This window comes from Bubalus bubalis, chromosome 11 (assembly GCF_019923935.1).
Source record: "Bubalus bubalis isolate 160015118507 breed Murrah chromosome 11, NDDB_SH_1, whole genome shotgun sequence".
In the NCBI taxonomy this organism is placed as follows: domain Eukaryota; kingdom Metazoa; phylum Chordata; class Mammalia; order Artiodactyla; family Bovidae; genus Bubalus; species Bubalus bubalis.
Window position 1 is genome coordinate 26,385,709 of NC_059167.1, and position 18,699 is coordinate 26,404,407.

Here is an 18,699-nt window from a genome sequence, read left to right on the forward strand (position 1 = left end):
GCTCATCTTTCTGGGGCAGACTTATTTACGGAGCCGCGGCAAAGGTAATCTCACTCCCCAGGCCCCGCGGCCAGCCTGGGCCTCGCTCAGCTCAGCCACTCTTAAAAATAGCCCGAGATGAGAAAGAGAGCCAGGGTCCGGTTACCTCCTGCACGCAGGATCTGATCTCATCTCCCCCCGTGCGTCTGGCAGCTCAGCCCAGCTCAGACGATCAGCCTGTTGGTCCCACCCCACTCACAGCTCCGAGCTGCTGGTGATGTCCCATAAGGGGTCCCTCCTAGCCACCCCTGCCCGGCCAGCTGAGTGGGACATCTCCGCCCCGGAAGCAGCACACCTGACCGTTGAAGATGCCAGGTTTCAGAAGGGACGAGGGTGTTCTGGGTCCCAGGTCTGGAATCACAGGGCGGACCTGGTGGGGTGATGACTGACTCCCCCATCTTTACCCTCCCCTCCCTCAGCAGCAAACACCTTGGCAAGCTCTGGAAGCTGAGGCATGCCCTCTGGCCCCCAGGCCATGTTCTTTCCTCACCTGCTTCTTTAAAATCCACCTGCCCGCTCAAAGGGGGTACAGCGGCCCCTTCCCAGCCTGGCCCCCTTCCCAGCCAACAGCCGTCATTCCCTAGTTGACCTTGGGGGGGCCTCCTCCTAGCAGGCCCTGGTTTCCTCCCTTGCGCAATTAGTGTGGATAACTCTGGCTCCAGTCTTACCTCGAAGGGATGTGGTGGGATTGATTAGTCAGGTGAGGGAAAAAGAGCCTGAAGGGATTCTGTCTGAAAAACAAGGGCCTTGGTGCTGCAGTGATGCTTGGGCTCGTTCAGTTCAGTTCAGTTCAGTCGCTCAGTCGTGTCTGACTCTTTGCGACCCCATGAATTGCAGCACACCAGCTTGCTTCATTTCTTCCTCAGGCTCGCGTCTGCTTGGGTGGCTGAGTGTGTGTGTGTTGGATGACTGTGTGTGTGCACGCACGCTCCTGGAGGGAGTGGCTTACCTCACAGCTCACTAGTTGTCAACACTTGTCATTTGTCTGCCTCACAGCCTCCCCACCCCCGCCCCCTTTTGTCCTCTTGGATAGGAAGGCTCCGGGCTCCCTGTTCTCTTTTACAGACTTGATCTTGGAGTCTCTTAAGCTCCCTGGGGGGATGACTGAAGGACAGGTACAGTTGAGACAGTTAAGACTGAAGGGAAGCCCGTCTTGCTTCAAAAGCCCAGGACATCAGGTCCCAGCCTGGCTGCTCTAGCCTCCCTCTCCCTGACCTTGCCCTCATCCTCCAGCTACATCATAAGATTGCTAAATTTTGCCACACCCTTTCTCACCATCAGAACTTTGCACCTGCTCTTCATTCCTTTTTTCTGGACTCGTTCCTTTCCATCTTCCCTTTACAGGATGTCTCCAAGCTCCCTCTAGGAATCCGCTTAAACTCTCTTTCCCCTGACACCCAGCATCCAGCATGTGTCCCTCACGCTACCCTTCTTTCCCAGTTGTGGCACAGCATCACACCGTATTGTATGTGCTTCTTTAATCATCCCGCTTGCTGCCGGGATATAAACTCCATGAGGACAGGGCCCTTCTGTCTCACTCATAAGGTGCTATGCCTGGCATAGTACCCGCCACCTCGTAGGGAATTGGCGCATATGTGAATTAATCATGAATGAAAGCATAAACGTGATACATGACAGGCGAGTAAGGACCCAGTGCTCCTGCCACCTGTGTGCACAGCACAGATGAACACACACAGCTCTGTTGTCTGTGGGATCCCCTCGCCACCCCACCCCACCATCATGCTGATGGCCTCAAAGGGACAACAGGCTGGTCTGGCTCCATGGTCTGTCCTGAGATGCAACCAGAGAGCTTGTCCAAGCACCTGGGCACACTTCAGAGAAGGCAAAAGCAAGAGCCAGCTTTCTGACTGTTGGCTGTAGGCCAAGAACTCAGAGGGCTCTTGGGAGCCTCTGGGAGGAGTTAACGTTCCCCAGTGCAGCTTCCGGGCTGGTGGCACCAGTGGCATCTCAAAGCTCATTCTTGCCGCTCTCCCCACTGATTCACATTCGAGTCAGACTCCACCAGCTCCCAGCTTCTCCCTCTCCTGCCCTGTCCCCACCTCCCCTCCAGGTTGGGTCCCCAGGTCATAGGGTAGCGCTGCTCTGCCCAGTTCGTCCCTGCCAGCCTCTGGCTCCCAGGAGAGCCACCCGCCTCTGTGGCCGTAGCAGCGGGTTTGGAGGAAGCAGGCTTGCTGCGTCCGACATCTCCACCTGCTGGCCGTCCTGACCCTTGCTGCCTGCAACCTTCTGTCCCCGCTGGCACTGTTCTGTTACTGCTGCTGCAATACTTTCTACTGGGTGACCCAGTGACCCCTGGTCAGCTGTGGCCGGGCACAGGGCACCATGTGCTATGTGCTGCTCCCACAAGGATCTGCTCCTATCGGCCGCTCCAAATAAGTTTCCCCTGAGACAAAGTCCGAGGGGCTGGGCGCTAACCCTCTGACTGTGTTACTGTCCCCCCACCAGGGACCCTTCCATGAAGACTGAGGCAGGCGTAGCTGCGGACAGCCTGCTGACATGACATCAGCCACGGAGTTTGAAAACGTGGGCAACCAGCCACCGTACAGCCGGATCAATGCCCGCTGGGACGGCCCAGATGATGAGCTGGATAATGACAACAGCTCAGCCAGGCTCTTTGAGAGGTCCCGGATCAAGGCCTTGGCAGGTACTCTTTGGGGCCATGGGGGTTAGGACAGCCTCTCTCCTAATCCCAAGGTTCACTGCCCTTCCGCCTGTGATGAATCCCCTGGGTGTGTTGGCGTGAGCCCTGGCAGGGAGGCGATGGAGACGTGGCCACGTGGCTCAGAGGCCAGGGCCCCTTGGGACTGAGCACAGGGTAGGCAGCCTCTCCTCCCACGTGCCCTCAACTTTCTTCCAGGCAGAAAGTGGTGCCAGGTGGGCCCTGTCCTCTGCCTCTGCCCTGAATGACCTGTGGCTGCAGTCAGAAGTAAAGAGGAGGTCTGGGCGAAAGAGCCTGTGAGGGGTGGGACAGCCGGGCAGAGGGGCATGGGCCTCATTCTCTACCTCGATCTCCTGCTTGGTCCTGGATAGGGGAATTCTCATCATCTCCTCTGTGGCCCCAAAAGGAAAAAGGGTGATTTGATAGGAAATGGAGAACAGATAAGATCTTCCCCACACTGCCTCAGAGAGGAGGATTTTCTGGACTAAACCTCTTATACTTAAACTGGAATTAGATTTTTACTTAGCAGGTTCATAATAGATATGTGTGTGTGTGTGAGAGAGAGAGAGACTGGGAGGGATGGAGAGGGAGAGAGAGATCTTCAAATCTCTAGTAGAAATGGCTTCTCTTTCCCCTGCTGGCTGAGAGCTGATTCTTGAGATTTTTTTCCCCCACCAGTCACTATGACCATTGCCTCCCTGGAACCTGTCCCAGGGTAGCTGTGTTCTGTCTGACCCTAAGTCCTCAACCAATAAAGAAAGCTTAGGTCCTGTGGTGGTGGGTGTGTGTGGCTTTATCCCAGGAAAGGGGTGGATTCCTTCACCTGCTCCATTGGTGACTGGCCCAGATCAGACTTGTTTCCCCCTCATTGGTTGTTCCATCTTCCGCCTGGTATGAAGGGCACAGCCTTTCCCATAAGCACTCTCTGGGGTGATTCTCCCTCTGCCAGTGCTCATGGCCCTCTCTGAGGTTCCTGGTGGTTCTCTTCCACCTTCTCTCCCTGCATTCAGCTCCCTGGTGCCCAGTTCTCCAGCATCTTGAGGCATGAGCAGGGCCTCTCTGAGACCATGATGACCCCTCATCGCAGGAGTGTCTGGGCCTCCCATCCCTGTAAAAGGGATGGTATGTCTCACTCCTTGTGGTGGGGGGGAATCTTTTCAGGTCTCAGCCATCCCCCGTTTGGTCTTTGCTCTTTGCAAGAAACTCCCTTTCTTCTTCCCTCATCTCCTCCTCGCCACCCCTGACCCCACAAAATCCTTCCTTGGTTTTCCTTGGGAATGTATAACAGCACCAGTCCCTTGCTTTTGCTTATGTAATTTTAACCTCTTTAAATAACCAGGCTTGAAGCCCTTGCCTTTGCCAGTCTGGTTTGACTTTCTTTGTGTCTCTTGCTGGCCAGGTCTGGCTGCAGTGACCCTGAGATACACCCGGGGGGAGAGGATACCATACTCTGTAAAGTTTGTCAAAGGGCAGCTTGACGGGTAGGGCTGTCTTTTGTGTTTCACAGATAGCCTGTTTTTGAAGAAACCAGGGTAAATTCCATTTTAACAATTATCAGTCACATGCCTACTATGTGCAAAGCTGAACCTCTACCCAGACATGAACATGGATAAAGGGGAGCACAGAATTGGACTCAACATAGTATCTGTCTCTGAGGAGTTTATGATCTATTAGGGAAATAAATGATGTTCATAATTAATTAGCAAGAATAGAATTAGAGAAGAACTATGGGAAAGACACATAATTAAATAGCAATGAGAGAACAAAGCGGGAGACACAGGGAGAATCAGGGACTTGTTTGGTCCTTGGGCTGGGGACTGAAGGGTGTGTGTGGCTCACAGGACAATGGGCTTAGAGCTGGTCCAGTTGGCTGATATGTATGGCCGCCTGGTCTAATTGATGCGCAGCCTGGGAAACTGGTGGAAGTAAGTTGAGCCGGTTGATCAGGAAAGAGCGTCCTTCAGCCTGTGTATTCCTCATACAAGTGTGCATCTCCTCTATCATAGCATCTGAAAGCCCCCCAGGAGGAGCAGAACCACAGAGTATAGAGTTACATGCCTGGATCTTAGCCATTTAGAACATCTGGCTAGCAAGTAAACACGCAAGTTTGGGGTCTATTCAGGGTTTTTTTTTTTAACAAATAAAACCCTAACCAGTTAACTGACTTTCCTCTCCTGAGTGTCCACTCTGAGTGATCTGTGGGAGAAGCTAAAGCTTTGAGAAGGTCCAAGGTAGAGTGGCCGAATTGACCATTCTGGTGGGTGGGTGGAGCAGAAGCAGGGAGCAATAGCCTCCCACACCCAGATCCCCACCAGTTTTAATTTCTTGATGTTTTTCTCTTCAGTGCCATCTTTGGGGCTCCCCTGGCAGTCTAGGCAGCTGTCAGCCTCTCCAAAGAGGCTGAGGGAGCTGAAGCTACCTTTGGTCTGCACCATTTCTGCACTCTCCATGGCCACTCCCCCACTCCTAGGTGTATTACTGCAAGGAAGGCATGCAGCCCTGTTTTTCTTTTAAGATGGTGGTGATCTGCTTCATAGGTACATGTGGCAGGACTGGAGAGGTTGGCCTGGCCTTTTCCACCTGAAATTGAAGGTCCTGGAGTGAGGAGGAAAATGTCACAAGACCCAGATTCAGGTCCTGGTTCCACCGTTGAGGCTACCGCCTTGCAGGACAGTTCAGTCAGTCTCCTGTTTTACAAAATGAAGACCGTAGTATTTTGCCAAGGTTGTTGTGAAGATCGAGTAAGATAAGGTTTATGAAAGTTTTGTATTAATTAAATCCTTTGATGAGTGTTAGTATTTACAGGAAATCTATTTGGGAACAGTATTTTTTTTCCAGTCCAGCGGCTTGTGGGATCTTAGTTCCCCGACCAAGGATTGAACCCAAGCCCTCGACAGCAAAAGTGCAGAGTCCTAACCACCGGGCTGCCAGGGAACTCCCAGGAATATTAATAGTATCTTTCTGTTCCTTGTCTTCTTCCAACTTCAAATATTTGAGATCATCAGTCCAGACAATGTCCCAGTTACCTTGGCCATTCCGGGGCCATTTTCTTCCCTCTTAACCACCACCCTGCTTTGTCTTAGAAGGGTTGGGTCTGACAAGGAGCCAGGAACCAGTAAAATTAGGCTGATGCTTGTGCCTGGAGCTCTTGGCTTGGACCCCAGGGACCCAGTGGCCATGGGGACGAAGCCCCCTGCTGTGCAGCACTTTCTTCCTAGGCATCCAGTCAGGATCCCAGGTGTGTCTCTGCCATTAGCTGGGCGATGGGAAGACCCAAGAAACCAAGGATGACGGGGCCTTGTTAGATGCCCTTCTTAGTGCGGCAGTGCCTCCTGATCCCTCTCTACTTAGTGACCCGTGGTTAGAAGACTTGCCTTTGGTTAAGTGGACTCTGTCTATTCTGCCTCCTGAGTCACCTTCCTCTGAGCTCCAAAGGAGACAGTCTCCCTCCTGCCTTTCAAATCATTCCCAGCTCTTCCTCCTGGAGTCAAAATAAACAAGCCATCTGGCTATTCTGCCTGGAAACCTCCACCTTGGTATACAGATACCTGACTTCTCTCCAGAATGAATTACTCTGCATTTGAAACTGGATCAGCCTGACTAAAGCAAAGGGGGAGGTGGGTAAGAAGATGCTGCAGGAGGCTGCTGGATGGGGATGGATTTGACCTTGGCGATGCAAGGGAGGATTGGAAGCCTGGTAGGTCCCCGGGCAAATGCTGCCCTCAGTGTTGGCCTCTAAAGCTGGCAGCGGTTCTTGAGGTTTGGTGGCAGGTGAGTCCTGAGGCTTCTTCCTGAACAGGAGGCCGTCCTCTGCTTTGATGCCTGCCTCTGGCACCTGCCTACTTGTGGGACTTGCCTTGAAAGACTGGAGGAAGGAAGGCAGCTGGAGAGCCCACGTTCCCATCCCTCCAAGAGGTTCCAGCCTTTGTGTCTTCCCCTTTGTGTCTCACCTCATCTCCTGTCCTTCATCCTGGACGCCACCGAGTAAGCACTTGCCGGTCTGGATGAGGGACTGCAGGCTGTGCGGAATTTCTGGCCCAAATGCCCGCCCTCTGTGCCCCCTCTCCTCATCCCAGAGGAGGCCTCTGCACTGCACACAGCCTTGCACTCGATTGTGTACCCCCGAGATTTGGGTGAGGGCGCTGCCTCAGGGCAGATGTGACCCAGCTAGGGGGGTAGGAGTGGAGGAAAGCAACAGAAAGGTGCCCCGAGAAGAGAAACCCTGTGCCTTATCCTCCCCACATCCCCTGCCTGTCTTGCGCACGCACACAGCTCAGCTTCCCCGCCTCTCAAGTGCCGCCCGCTGTGTAACTTCCAGCTCCTCGCTGTAGAGACATCTGGACGGCGGTGATGCAGAGAGCAGACTGGGGCCTCCTGAGGAGGCTGTGGGGAGGGGAGGACCAACATGTCCTTCCTCTCCTTCTTTGGCCCATTGAACACTTACTAAGGGACAGACTACACAGAGCCTCCCTTTTAAGACCTAACTCACTAAACTGTGTAGCTCACTCTGCTTTTGCCTCTAAATTGGAATGCAAGTGATGTTTTGAACTAGAGACGGGCCTCCTTCCCGCATTCTCTCTTTGTTGCCTTCTTGCTAGAAATGAGGTGAGGCCGATGGTGAGGTTGGTCAGGGATGATTCAGAGAACGCCACGGCGCACTGCAGGCTGTGTCCCTGTGCTCTGAAGCGTACAGTTGCTCCGCTGGGAACCTGGAACGCCTTTCAGACCCACTGAACCCAGGCCCCCAGGTTAAGGTCTGTGGCCAGCAGGTTTTCCATCAGAGCCTTAGGGGAGTGGTCCTCGGACACAGCAGGCAGTGCTGCTCCCCACCCGCCAGCCTTGACACCCCAGACACTCCCCGGAGACGGTGCTGTGGATTCCTGCCTGATCTTGGTGGCAAAAAGTGATGCTTGGCCTCCCCCCACCTTCCCCTTTCCCCACCTACCCCAGGATGATGCTGAGCCCAGGTGCCCCAGTTGCCTGAGAAGGGCTTTATGTCCAGAGGGTGAATGATTTCTTTCAGAAAGCAGGGTTTCACCACGGTTGTGCCAGGAGGGTTCAGCAACTTCTTGGCAGCCTGGTAAGATGACAATTTCAAAAGCAGCTGCTGGAGACCAAAAGGCATCCATCAGGTGTGCACAGCCCAAGTGTCTCTCTTAAGCTACCTGTGAGAACAAAGATGGTGTCATTAGTGAGAACTTTTTAAGATGTTTTCTTCTCTGATTTAAAAACGTGGAATGGAGTTCTATTTAGAGACCACGTATTGGGAAAATGTACTATTCACGGAAATATCTTTAATCATCAGCCATCATTTTAATGTACTGTCAGAAGAAAAAAAAAATAATTGGCTCAGCAGCTTACTCTTGGAGGTCAGCCATTGTGAGTCCCCCTCCTTCCCCTGAGACAAGCCACTGCACAGAGAAGCCTGCCAGTTACCTGTGCAGCCCAACCTATGAGAGAGGCCATTGTGCTGACTGCCCTGTGTGGTCAGGGCAGTTTTCTCCTGCCCAGGACATACACCTTCTCCCATCATCCCCTCTCAATAAAAGCTGTTCTTCCTCTCTGAGAATGCTTTGCAGAACTTCGGCTCTTCCCCTTCTCTGGGTGACTGCTATCTATCATCATGAAGATGCTTTATCAAATATTAATACACCGAGGTTAATAATGAGACACTGTTCCCTCCCCGTGGGGTGCAGTCTGAGTGAGCCATGTTAATAGCTTCCTCCATCGTTAGGCCATTCCTGTGGACTGTCAGCTTCGTTCCCAAAGGCAGGTCCTGACACCAGGCCTTGCCTGTGCTTCTGGCTCCTGGGAGCAGCCAGCACCCCCGCCCCTCTACCCCCACGGGGGCCCCCTGCCTGCTGCTTGGCTGAAGAGGTGCCAAGAGTGTCATTTTCAGAGCAACTGAAGCAATTGTTCATTTTCCCTTTATATCTTGTCACAGAGAAAGAATGACAGGGAGGCCAGTAGCTGAGTCTCTGGCAGCATTTTGTCTCCAAACCCTTTGGCCTTCAGACTCTGAAAACTGGATCAACCAGGGAGTCTCATTCTACAGTCTAGTGAGAAAGAAATCGATCAAATAGTCACACATGAGAGAGTAGCCTTGAAACATACACATTACCGTATGTAAAATAGATAGCTCAGTGGGAATTTTCTGTATGGCACAGGGAGCTCAACCCAGTGCCCTGTGACAGCCTGGAGGGGTGGGATGGGAGTGGGAGGTGGGAGGGAGGTTCAGGAGGGAGGGGACACATGTATTATGGCTGATTCATGTTCATGTATGACAGAGACCAACACAACATTGTAAAGCAATTATCTCCCAATTAAAAATTAAAAAAAAATAGCCACACATGTGTCTTTGTACATGTAGACATGTATGTCATGACAAATTAGGATAAATGCTATGAAGATTTACTAGGAATTGTGCATTTATAGCATAATCCACAGCTTATAATTTGTCCAAGGATGAGTGGGGGCTTGTTTGAGTAAGAGTGTGGGATGAGTGAGTGGAGATAGGAGGGGCGGGTAAGAACCAAGTCACCAGGGGCCTTCAAAGGCCCTGAGTATCCTCAGGGTCCTGGCAGGAAGCAGCAGGTAACTCATAGTGGTGATGTTTGATGAGGGGATTGCTTGCAAAGGACCGGCAGAATTGAAGCATCAAAGGGTGGGAATTTTCAACACGAAGAGCTGTAGGCTTTCAGGACAGAGACTGTGGCCTTCAGAAAAGGGCCTGACAGACAGACGGTGCTGCTCCCAACCCATCAGCATGCATCCCAACCCAGGGATCTAACCCAGGTCTCCCACATGGCAGGCGTATTCTTTATCTGCTGAGCCACAAGGGAAGCCCAAGAATACTAGAATGGGTAGCCTATCCCTTCTCAAGCGGATCTTCCCAACCCAGAAACTGAACCAGGGTCTCCTGCATCACAGGTGGATTCTTTACCAACTGAGCTATGAAGGAAGTTAGCATGCATCCCAATCCACCACAAATAAGTGATGTGGTTACGTTTAGCTTTGAAAGATCACTCTAACCTCAATGGGGAGAACAGGTTGCAGAGAGGCTCCACAAATGTCCAGGAAAGAGAAGGTGGCGGGGAGAGTCAGCTTGGTGGCCACCAGAAGCAGAAAAGTGGTTCGTCCCCACCACATAATTCTTCTGCCCTCCTGTTGCCATCACACTTTCCCCAGTGTGGTGACCTTGGCCAACTTACTTTCCTTCTCCTCTGGGCCTCGGGTTCCTCACCTGTAACATAAGGGGCTTGAACCAGATGTTGTAGGAGGACTTTCCAGCTCAGAACCTGGGGAGAAGCTCCCTGAGGCAGGGCTGACCATGTGTCTTTACCCTGAACCTCGGAGCTTTGACTCCTGGCTTGGGGGAAGGGAATCGACCCTTTTCAGTAAATCAGTGGGTTCTCCAGAAATTCTCTCTGTTCATTAACAGCTAGGCTGAGGCTGAATCCTGGGCCATCTTTGACTTCTGCGGCCTCGTGTTCTCAGCAAGTGTCCTCTCTCCATGCAGCCACCACCTGCGTGCATAACAGCAGTGCTTGGTGTTTGTACAGCTGCTTCGTGTTCTAGGTGCTTTTTATCCAGATCTCACTGGCCCTTCAACCACTCTGAAGTTGGCAAGGTGTAACTATTGCCCTCTCCTTTCTAGACAAGGTAAGTCCCACAGCAGGAAGGGCCAGGACAAGCCTAGAATCCCAGGGTATTAAGATCAGCCCTCTGCTGTTGAGGCAACAGCACTTGAATGTCCTTCAGGTCTGCATTATCTCCTCCTCGGCACTCCATCTAAGACATCTCTTCCCATGTTTCCTTTCACCACCAGCCTCTTGAGCCTCTTTAATCAAAACCCTGAACTCATTTTTACTTCTGTCTTACAGCCTCCAAATGCTGTCACCTGCCAGGGCCAGCTGCCCCTTGTCCTGTGATGTTGTCCAGATCATCTCCTGTCATTTCATTCCCATAGTTCACATGTCAATGAGGCCTTGGCACATCAGACAGACTTTTGCTGCTGCCTCTGAGCGAGTTTCCTGGGCTCCAGCCTCTCCCTTGTCCAATCCCATTTATGTAGGGTGGTTAGAATCTTTCTCCTCCAGCAATTTTTTAGTGAGGTATCACTTTATCTGGCTCTTCTTTTCCTGGAGGATAAAGTTCAGTTTCCGTAGGCTGTCCTTTGACTTCTTTGCTCCAGTAAACTCTTCTCACCCTCACCCCCAAAGCACGCACGCATACACCTTCATGCACATATGCACACACACACGGGTTTGCAAGTTTTCACCAGAGACCCCTCCTTCCTTCCCTGCCATTCTAGAAGTATTATCATCTTCAAGCCCTGGATCAAAACTAGCCTTCTTCACATGCTGTGCTGTGCTTAGTTGCTCAGTCGTGTCCAATTCTTTGCGACGCCATGGGCTGTAGCCTGCCAGGCTCCTCTGTTCAGGGGGATTCTCCAGGCAAAAATACTGGAGTGGGTTACCATGCCCTAATCCAGGGGATCTTCCCAACTCAGATTTCGAACCCAAGTCTCCTACATTGCAGGCAGATTCTTTACCGTCTGAGCCACCATGGAAGACTGGTGGCTTCATTTCTTCATTTGTTCGCATGAAATATTTTAAGTTTAAACTTTTCCTATAATATATAAAAACCCTATTTTATTAAGAAATACATAAAAATCCTCTTTTATATTTTAAAAACAAAGTGATTTACATCTTTAAACATTTTTATTACATAAGAATATATATTTAGTGTAGAAAAGATTAGAAAAACTGATTAAAAAGAAAGTATAGACATTTGTGAATACCCCATATAGATATTGTAATATCTTTGGATACATTTTTGTATTTATACATACACATAGACTATGTATATGTATAAATATAAACATCATCTATAATCTTAGACTGGTTTTCACTGAGAAATATATTATGAATATCTTTTCATGCCTGTAAATATGCAGATTATCATTTTCATGGCTTTATAGCCTTCCTTTGTGTTAATGTACCCAGATCTAGTTAACCAGCATCTTAGTGTTTAACTTTGCTTACTTTTAGAGTCAGTCTTGTGTGCTTTATTCTTGCATTTAAAGGAATCTGTATATATTCAAATATGCATTGGCATATGTAGTAAGCATCTTTAAGTTTTCTCTTAGGATCAACCCTAGTTGGCTTTGAAATCCTTATGGGCAGAAAGAACTGTGCCCAAGCTGTTCACAATGCCAGTATGATGAAAGTTGGTTAGCAGAAAGAACAATTCCTCCCCAGACTAAACAGGAGGAGTAGAATTTGTGCCAGCAGGATCATTTTTGACATGTCCCTGAGAGTCCGCCCCATGCTAGGCTTTATAATGGGTTGGTATCTCTACCACTGGGGTTTGTCACAAGTTCAGATATCCCTCTCTCAGGTTATCTAAGTTCTTGGCTTCCTGGCATGAAATGGAGGGAAATCCCTTTGTAAACCTGCAAAAAAAGTAAATGCTTATTTCCAGGCCAGGCTATTGATCCAAGGCCTCCCTTGGTACCTTTTCTCCCACTTGCCTTTCTGACCACCTAGCTTTACCCATAGCTTAAAGCCATGCTCTGGTGAAAATTCAGACTTCCTTAAGAAGGATACATTTTGACTTTTAATCAGTCGTTTGTTCTTTGGGATTTGAGTTCTATGTCCCATTTTTCTTTATGACATCTGTTGTTTCTTATTATAAAAGTTATGTATGTACATTGCAGACATTTTAGTAAACATAGATAAGCAAAACAAAGTGTCACCCACAGTCTTAACACCCCGCTATAATATAGCACATCATTAGCTTTTTTCTATGAATCTATGTATATAGGTCTACAATATTATATTGTAGTTTTATATTATACAGGTAGTTTTATAATCTGAATTTTCCCTTAAAATATATAATAATATCTTTTCTTGCTATTGGAAGTTCTTCCACCTTATTCATGTATATAAATGTGCCAAAATCATTAAATAATCCCCTGTTGAATATTTAGGCTGCTATTCTCTATTTAAAATTTTTTTTTTATTTTCTACTTTTGAGAGCAGATTTCTAACAGAGATAAGAGAGATACAAGAAACAGTCAAGGAATTTTATAGGAAGCCATAGCAGGAATAAATAGATAGACCATCTTACCTGCCTCCTAAGAAATCTGTTTGCAGGTCAGAAAGCAACAGTTAGAACTGGACATGGAACAACAGACTGGTTCCAAATTGGGAAAGGAGTACGTCAAGGCTGTGTATTATCACCCTGCTTATTTAACTTCAATTCAGAGTACCTCATGTGAAAAGCCAAGCTGGATGAAGCACAAGCTGGAATCAAGATTGCTGGGAGAAATATCAATGACCTCAGATACACAGATGACACCACCCTTATAGCAGAAAGCGAAGAAGGACTAAAGAGCCTCTTGATGCAAGTGAAAGAGGAGATCGAAAAAGTTGGCTTAAAGCTCAACATTCAGAAAACTAAGATCATGGCATCTGGTCTCATCACTTCATGGCAAATAGATGGGGAAACAATGGAAACAGTGACAGACGCTTTTTTGGGGGGGGCTCCAAAATCACTGCAGATGGTGACTGCAGCCATGAAATTAAAAGACGCTTACTCCTTGGAAGAAAAGCTGTGACCAACCTAGACAGCATATTAAAAAGCAGAGACATTACTCTGTCAACAAAGATCAGTCTAGTCAAAGCTATGGTTTTTCCAGTAGTCATGTATAGATGTGAGAGTTGGACTATAAAGAAAGCTGAGTGCCAAAGAATTGATGCTTTTGAACTGTGGTGTTGGAAAAGATTCTTGAGAGTTCCTTGGACTGCAAAGAGATCCAACCAGTCCATCCTAAAGGAGACCAGTCCTGAATATTCATTGGAAGGACTGATGCTGAAGCTGAAACTCCAGTCCTTTGGATGCAAAGAGCAGACTCATTGGAAAAGACCCTGATGCTGGAAAAGATTGAAGGCAGGAGGAGAAGGCAACAGAGGATGAAATGGTTGGATGGCATCGTTGACACACTGGATGTGAATTTGAGCAAACTCTGGGAGATGGTGAAGGACAGGGAAGCCTGGTGTGCTGCAGTCCATGGGGTCACAAAAAGTCAGACACAACTGAACAACAACATTTCCCATCTCAGTTCTCCAGGCTCAGTTCTTTTCCCATAACCAGTGTTACCAGCTTTTCATGTATCTTTCCAGGAATGTTTTTTGCATATATTAGCAAATAGTCTGTATTGTTTTTCTCAGATTTTCCCCACCATATATTGTCCCTTATTGTCCTTTTTTCCCCACCTAGTGTATCTTGAAGATTATTTTATATTAGTACACAAATGGGCTTCTCATTCTTTATGCAGATATAGTATTCCATGGTCTAGACATAATTTTAATTTAACCAATCCTCCATTGGTAGACATCTAGAGTGTTTCCAATCTTCTATTTCCAAAAATGCAGTGAATAAACTGATATGTGTTATTTTGCAAATGTATGTCTATCTGAAGGATAAATCCCTAGAAATGGAATTACTGGGTCCCAAAGTAAGTACAGTTATAATTCTGATCCATCTTGCCAAATTGCCTTTTACACCCTCTCCAAAAACATATGAATGTTTTCTCCCCCACTTCCTTGCCAACATGGTATTTTATCACACTTTTGGATCTTTGTGAATCTGATAAGTAAAACATAGTGTCTTGATGTACTTTCATTTTACTTTTGTACTTTTAGTATGAAAATTTTCAAACATGTGAGAAAGTAGAGATAAAAGTAAAATGAATTATCACCTAGATTTAAGAACTGTTAATATTTGGCCATATTTGCTTGTTCATGTTGGGGCTGAAATATTTTTAAAGTAAAGTGAAGATTATCATGACATTCTACTCTTACTTTATCATAATAGGTTAGCATGAATATCTGAATAACAAGAGCATTTCCCACTTAGCTATAATACTGTCACTACACCTAATAAAATGAATAATTCCCTTATACAATCTAATACTCACTTAATATTCAAATTTTCCTGTTGTCTCAAAGATGTCTTTTATCATTAGTTTGTTTAAACTAATTAAGGACTATGTATTAGGTTTGTATGTATATGTATGTTTTTAATTTGTATTTCTATTATGAATAGCTTGGATAATTTTTTATACATCTAAGAGACTTTTATAACTTTTCTCTGTTAACTCTTTATTCACATTCTTATTTCTTTATGCTATTGGATTATTGGTCTTTTTTCTCATTAGTTTATAGATTTTCTTTACCTACAAGGTAAGTTAGCCCTTTGTGATGTGAGTTACAAATACTTTGCCTCGTTTGTTTGACTTTGCTTATGGTATTTTATCCCACACAAACATTTTTTAATGCAGTTGAACTTTTAGTCTTTAATTTTACGGCTTTGGATTTTGTGTTGGAATTAGAAAACCCTTCCCTACACTAACATAAAAAACATTCTACTATAATTGATTTTGGTATTTTTATGGTTTTGTTTTTTACGTTTCAATTTTTGACCCAAATGAAATTTGTCTTAGAGTATGTGATGTGAATTTAATTTAATTTTTCCTGGATGGCCACCGAGTCTTATCAGTTCAGTTCAGTTCAGTTGCTCGGTCGTGTCCGGCTTTTTGTGACCCCATGGACCGCAGCACACCAGGCCTCCCTGTCCATCTCTAACTCCTGGAGTTTACCCAAACTCACATCCATTGAGTCGGTGATGCCATCCAACCATCTCACCCTCTGTCACCCCCTTCTCCTCCTGCCTTCAATCTTTTCCAGCATCAGGGTCTTTTCAAATGAGTCAGCTCTTTGCATCAGGTGGCCAAAGGATTGGAGTTTCAGCTTCAACATCAGTCTTTCCAATGAACACTCAGGACTGATCTCCTTTAGGATGGACTGGTTAGATCTCCTTGCAGTCCAAGGGACTCTCAAGAGTCTTCTCCAACACCACAGTTTAAAAGCATCGATTCTTGGGCACTCAGCTTTCTTTATAGTCCAACTCTCACATCCATACATGACTACTGGAAAAACCATAGCCTTGACTAGATGGACCTTTGTTGGCAAAATAATGTCTCTGCTTTTTAATATGCTGTCTAGGTTGGTCATAACTTCCCTTCCAAGGAGTAAGCGTCTTTTAATTTCATGGCTGCAGTCACCATCTGCAGTGATTTTGAAGCCCCCAAAAATGAAGTCTGACACTGTTTCCACTGTTTCCCCATCTATTTGCCATGAAGTGATGGGACCAAATGCCATGATCTTAGTTTTCTGAATGTTGAGCTTTAAACCAACTTTTTCACTCTCCTCTTTCACTTTCATCAAGAGGCTCTTTAGTTCTTCACTTTCTGCCATAAAGGTGATGTCATCTGCGTATCTGAGGTTATTGATATTTCTCCCAGCAATCTTGATTCCAGCTTGTGCTTCCTCCAGCCCAACATTTCTCATGATGTACTCTGCATATAGGTTAAATAAGCAGGGTGACAATATACAGCCTTGACGTACTCCTTTTCCGATTTGGAACCAATCTGTTGTTCCATGTCCAGTTCTAACAGTTGCTTCCTGACCTGCATACAGATTTCTCAGACGCAAGTCAGGTGGTCTGGTATTCCCATCTCTTTCAGAATTTCCCACAGTTTATTGTGATCCACACAGTCAAAGGCTTTGGCATAGTCAATAAAGCAGAAATAGATGTTTTTCTGGAACTCTTTTGCTTTTTCCATGATCCAGCGGATGTTGGCAATTTGATCTCTGGTTCCTCTGCCTTTTCTAAAACCAGCTTGAACATCTGGAAGTTCACGGATCACATATTGCTGAAGCCTAGCTTGGAGAATTTTGAGCATTACTTTACTAGCGTGTGAGATGAGTGCAATTGTGTGGTAGTTTGAGCATTCTTTGGCATTGCCTTTCTTTGGGATTGGAATGAAAACGGACCTTTTCCAGTCCCGTGGCCACTGCTGAGTTTCTCAAATTTGCTGGCATATTGAGTGCAGCACTTTCACAGCATCATCTTCCAGGATTTGAAATAGCTCAACTGGAATTCCATCACCTCCACTAGCTTTGTTCGTAGAGATGCTTTCTAAGGCCCACTTGACTTCACATTCCAGGATGTCTGGCTCTAGGTGAGTGATCACACCATCGTGATTACCTGGGTCGTGAAGATCTTTTTTGTATAGTTCTTCTGTGTATTCTTGCCACCTCTTCTCAATATCTTCTGCTTCTGTTAGGTCCATACCATTTCTGTCCTTTATCGAGCCCATCTTTGCATGAAATGTTCCCTTGATATCTCTAATTTTCTTGAAGAGATCTTATCATCGACACCCTATACCCAATAATCCATTTTTCCTCTTCATATTTGAAGTGCCACCTTTATCAGATGTTAAATGCCTATATATACTTGGGACTATTTCTGTTCCATTAATCTGTCTATCCATATGATAGTATCACACAGTTTCATTATTATAACTTTATACTATAATATTTGTTAGAAAAAACACCTGGGATGATTGGTTACCCTTTATTACTCTTCTTTTCTGAAATTTTCTTAGCTATTTTTAAAATGAGTTTTCTAGTTGTTTTTCTAGTTTCCCCTCAAACTTATATATTTTAAAAAATAATATTAAATATATAAATTTAGGATAAATTGACATCTTTATGATATTGAGTTTTCCTATTCAAGAATTTTGTGTGATTTTTCCATTTGTTCAAGTCTTTGGTGAGCCTTTGGAGACTTTCTAGATTAATATAGAATTTGCACAATTATTTTTAAATTTAAGCTGAAATGTTTTGTCATTTTATTATCATTGGGAGTTTTCCAAATTCCTTTTTCAGGAAATGATCTTGCCATCACTTCAGTGGGTCCTTTGGCCTCTAGGATTAAATCTAAACTTCTTAGCTTTTCCTTCAAGGCTTTCCACATCTGATTTAAAACCTGTTTTCCACATATTTTCTTGTTACCTGTAGCTAGTCAGCAACTCTTGAACAAGCACCACCCTTTTATGTATCCCGTGTCACGGGTCCCCTCCTTCCTCCTCTGCCTGTGCAAAATGGTTTTCTTCACAAGCCCCTTCTTAAATGATCCAGTTAGAAATGACCTCTCTCCACTTTGATCCTTGACCATTTATTCTGTGTGCTTCTTATCTGATAATAATCCAATATTACCTTGTGACAGCTTTTGTATTATTAAAATGAACTGCCTTTTATCTCTTCAGTTCAGTTCAGTCGCTCAGTCGTGTCCGACTCTTTGCGACCCCATGAACCGCAGCACGCCAGGCCTCCCTGTCCATCACCAACTCCCGGAGTTCACCTAAACCCATGTGCATCGAGTTGGTGATGCCATCCAGTCATCTCATCCTCTGTCGTCCCCTTCTCCTCCTGCCCCCTATCCCTCCCAGCATCAGGGTCTTTTATCTCTTGCTGCTGCTGCTGCTAAGTAGCTTCAGTCATGTCTGACTCTGTGCGACCCCATAGACAGCAGCCCACCAGGCTCCCCCATCCCTGGGATTCTCCAGGCAAGAACACTGGAGTGGGTTGCCATTTCCTTCTCCAATGCATGAAAGTGAAAAGTGAAAGTGAAGTCGCTCAGTCGTGTCCGACTCCTAGCGACCCCATGGACTGCAGCCCACCAGGCTCCTCCATCCATGGGATTTTCCAGGCAAGAGTACTGGAGTGGGGTGCCATTGCCTTCTCCGCTTTTATCTCTTAGGTGGCTATAAAACTATCAGTGGGTCTTTGCCTTGTTTCCTCAACTAGATTGCGAGGCCTTTGGGGAGAGTGAGCCTGTCTCCTGCTTCTTTCAGCGTCTGGGCCCTGCAGCCAGTGATGGTAGTAACGTCAGTGATAGCAATGATTGTTCACGTTTACGCAGACTTTCTGTGTGCCACGTACATTTTAAGCACTTTCCATGTATGAACTGATTAGCGGGTAAATACTTGAGTTGTGTTGGGTTTATTTGACCTCAAACTAAACCTTTGAAGGGGAATGTAAAAAAAAGATCAGCTGGTCACAATA

At 46.6% G+C, this 18,699-nt stretch overlaps 1 protein-coding gene across 1 annotated transcript in view; it reads left to right on the forward strand.

The window, feature by feature from the left end:
* The window catches only part of SPTB (spectrin beta, erythrocytic), a 130,725-nt gene that overhangs the window by 54,567 nt on the left and 57,459 nt on the right, over nt 1-18,699 (forward strand). The window contains exon 2 of the mRNA XM_025295355.3: nt 2,506-2,704. Within this exon, the coding sequence (XP_025151140.2) occupies nt 2,557-2,704 (148 nt within the window). The 5' untranslated portion in view covers nt 2,506-2,556. The remainder of the gene's footprint in view (nt 1-2,505; nt 2,705-18,699) is intronic.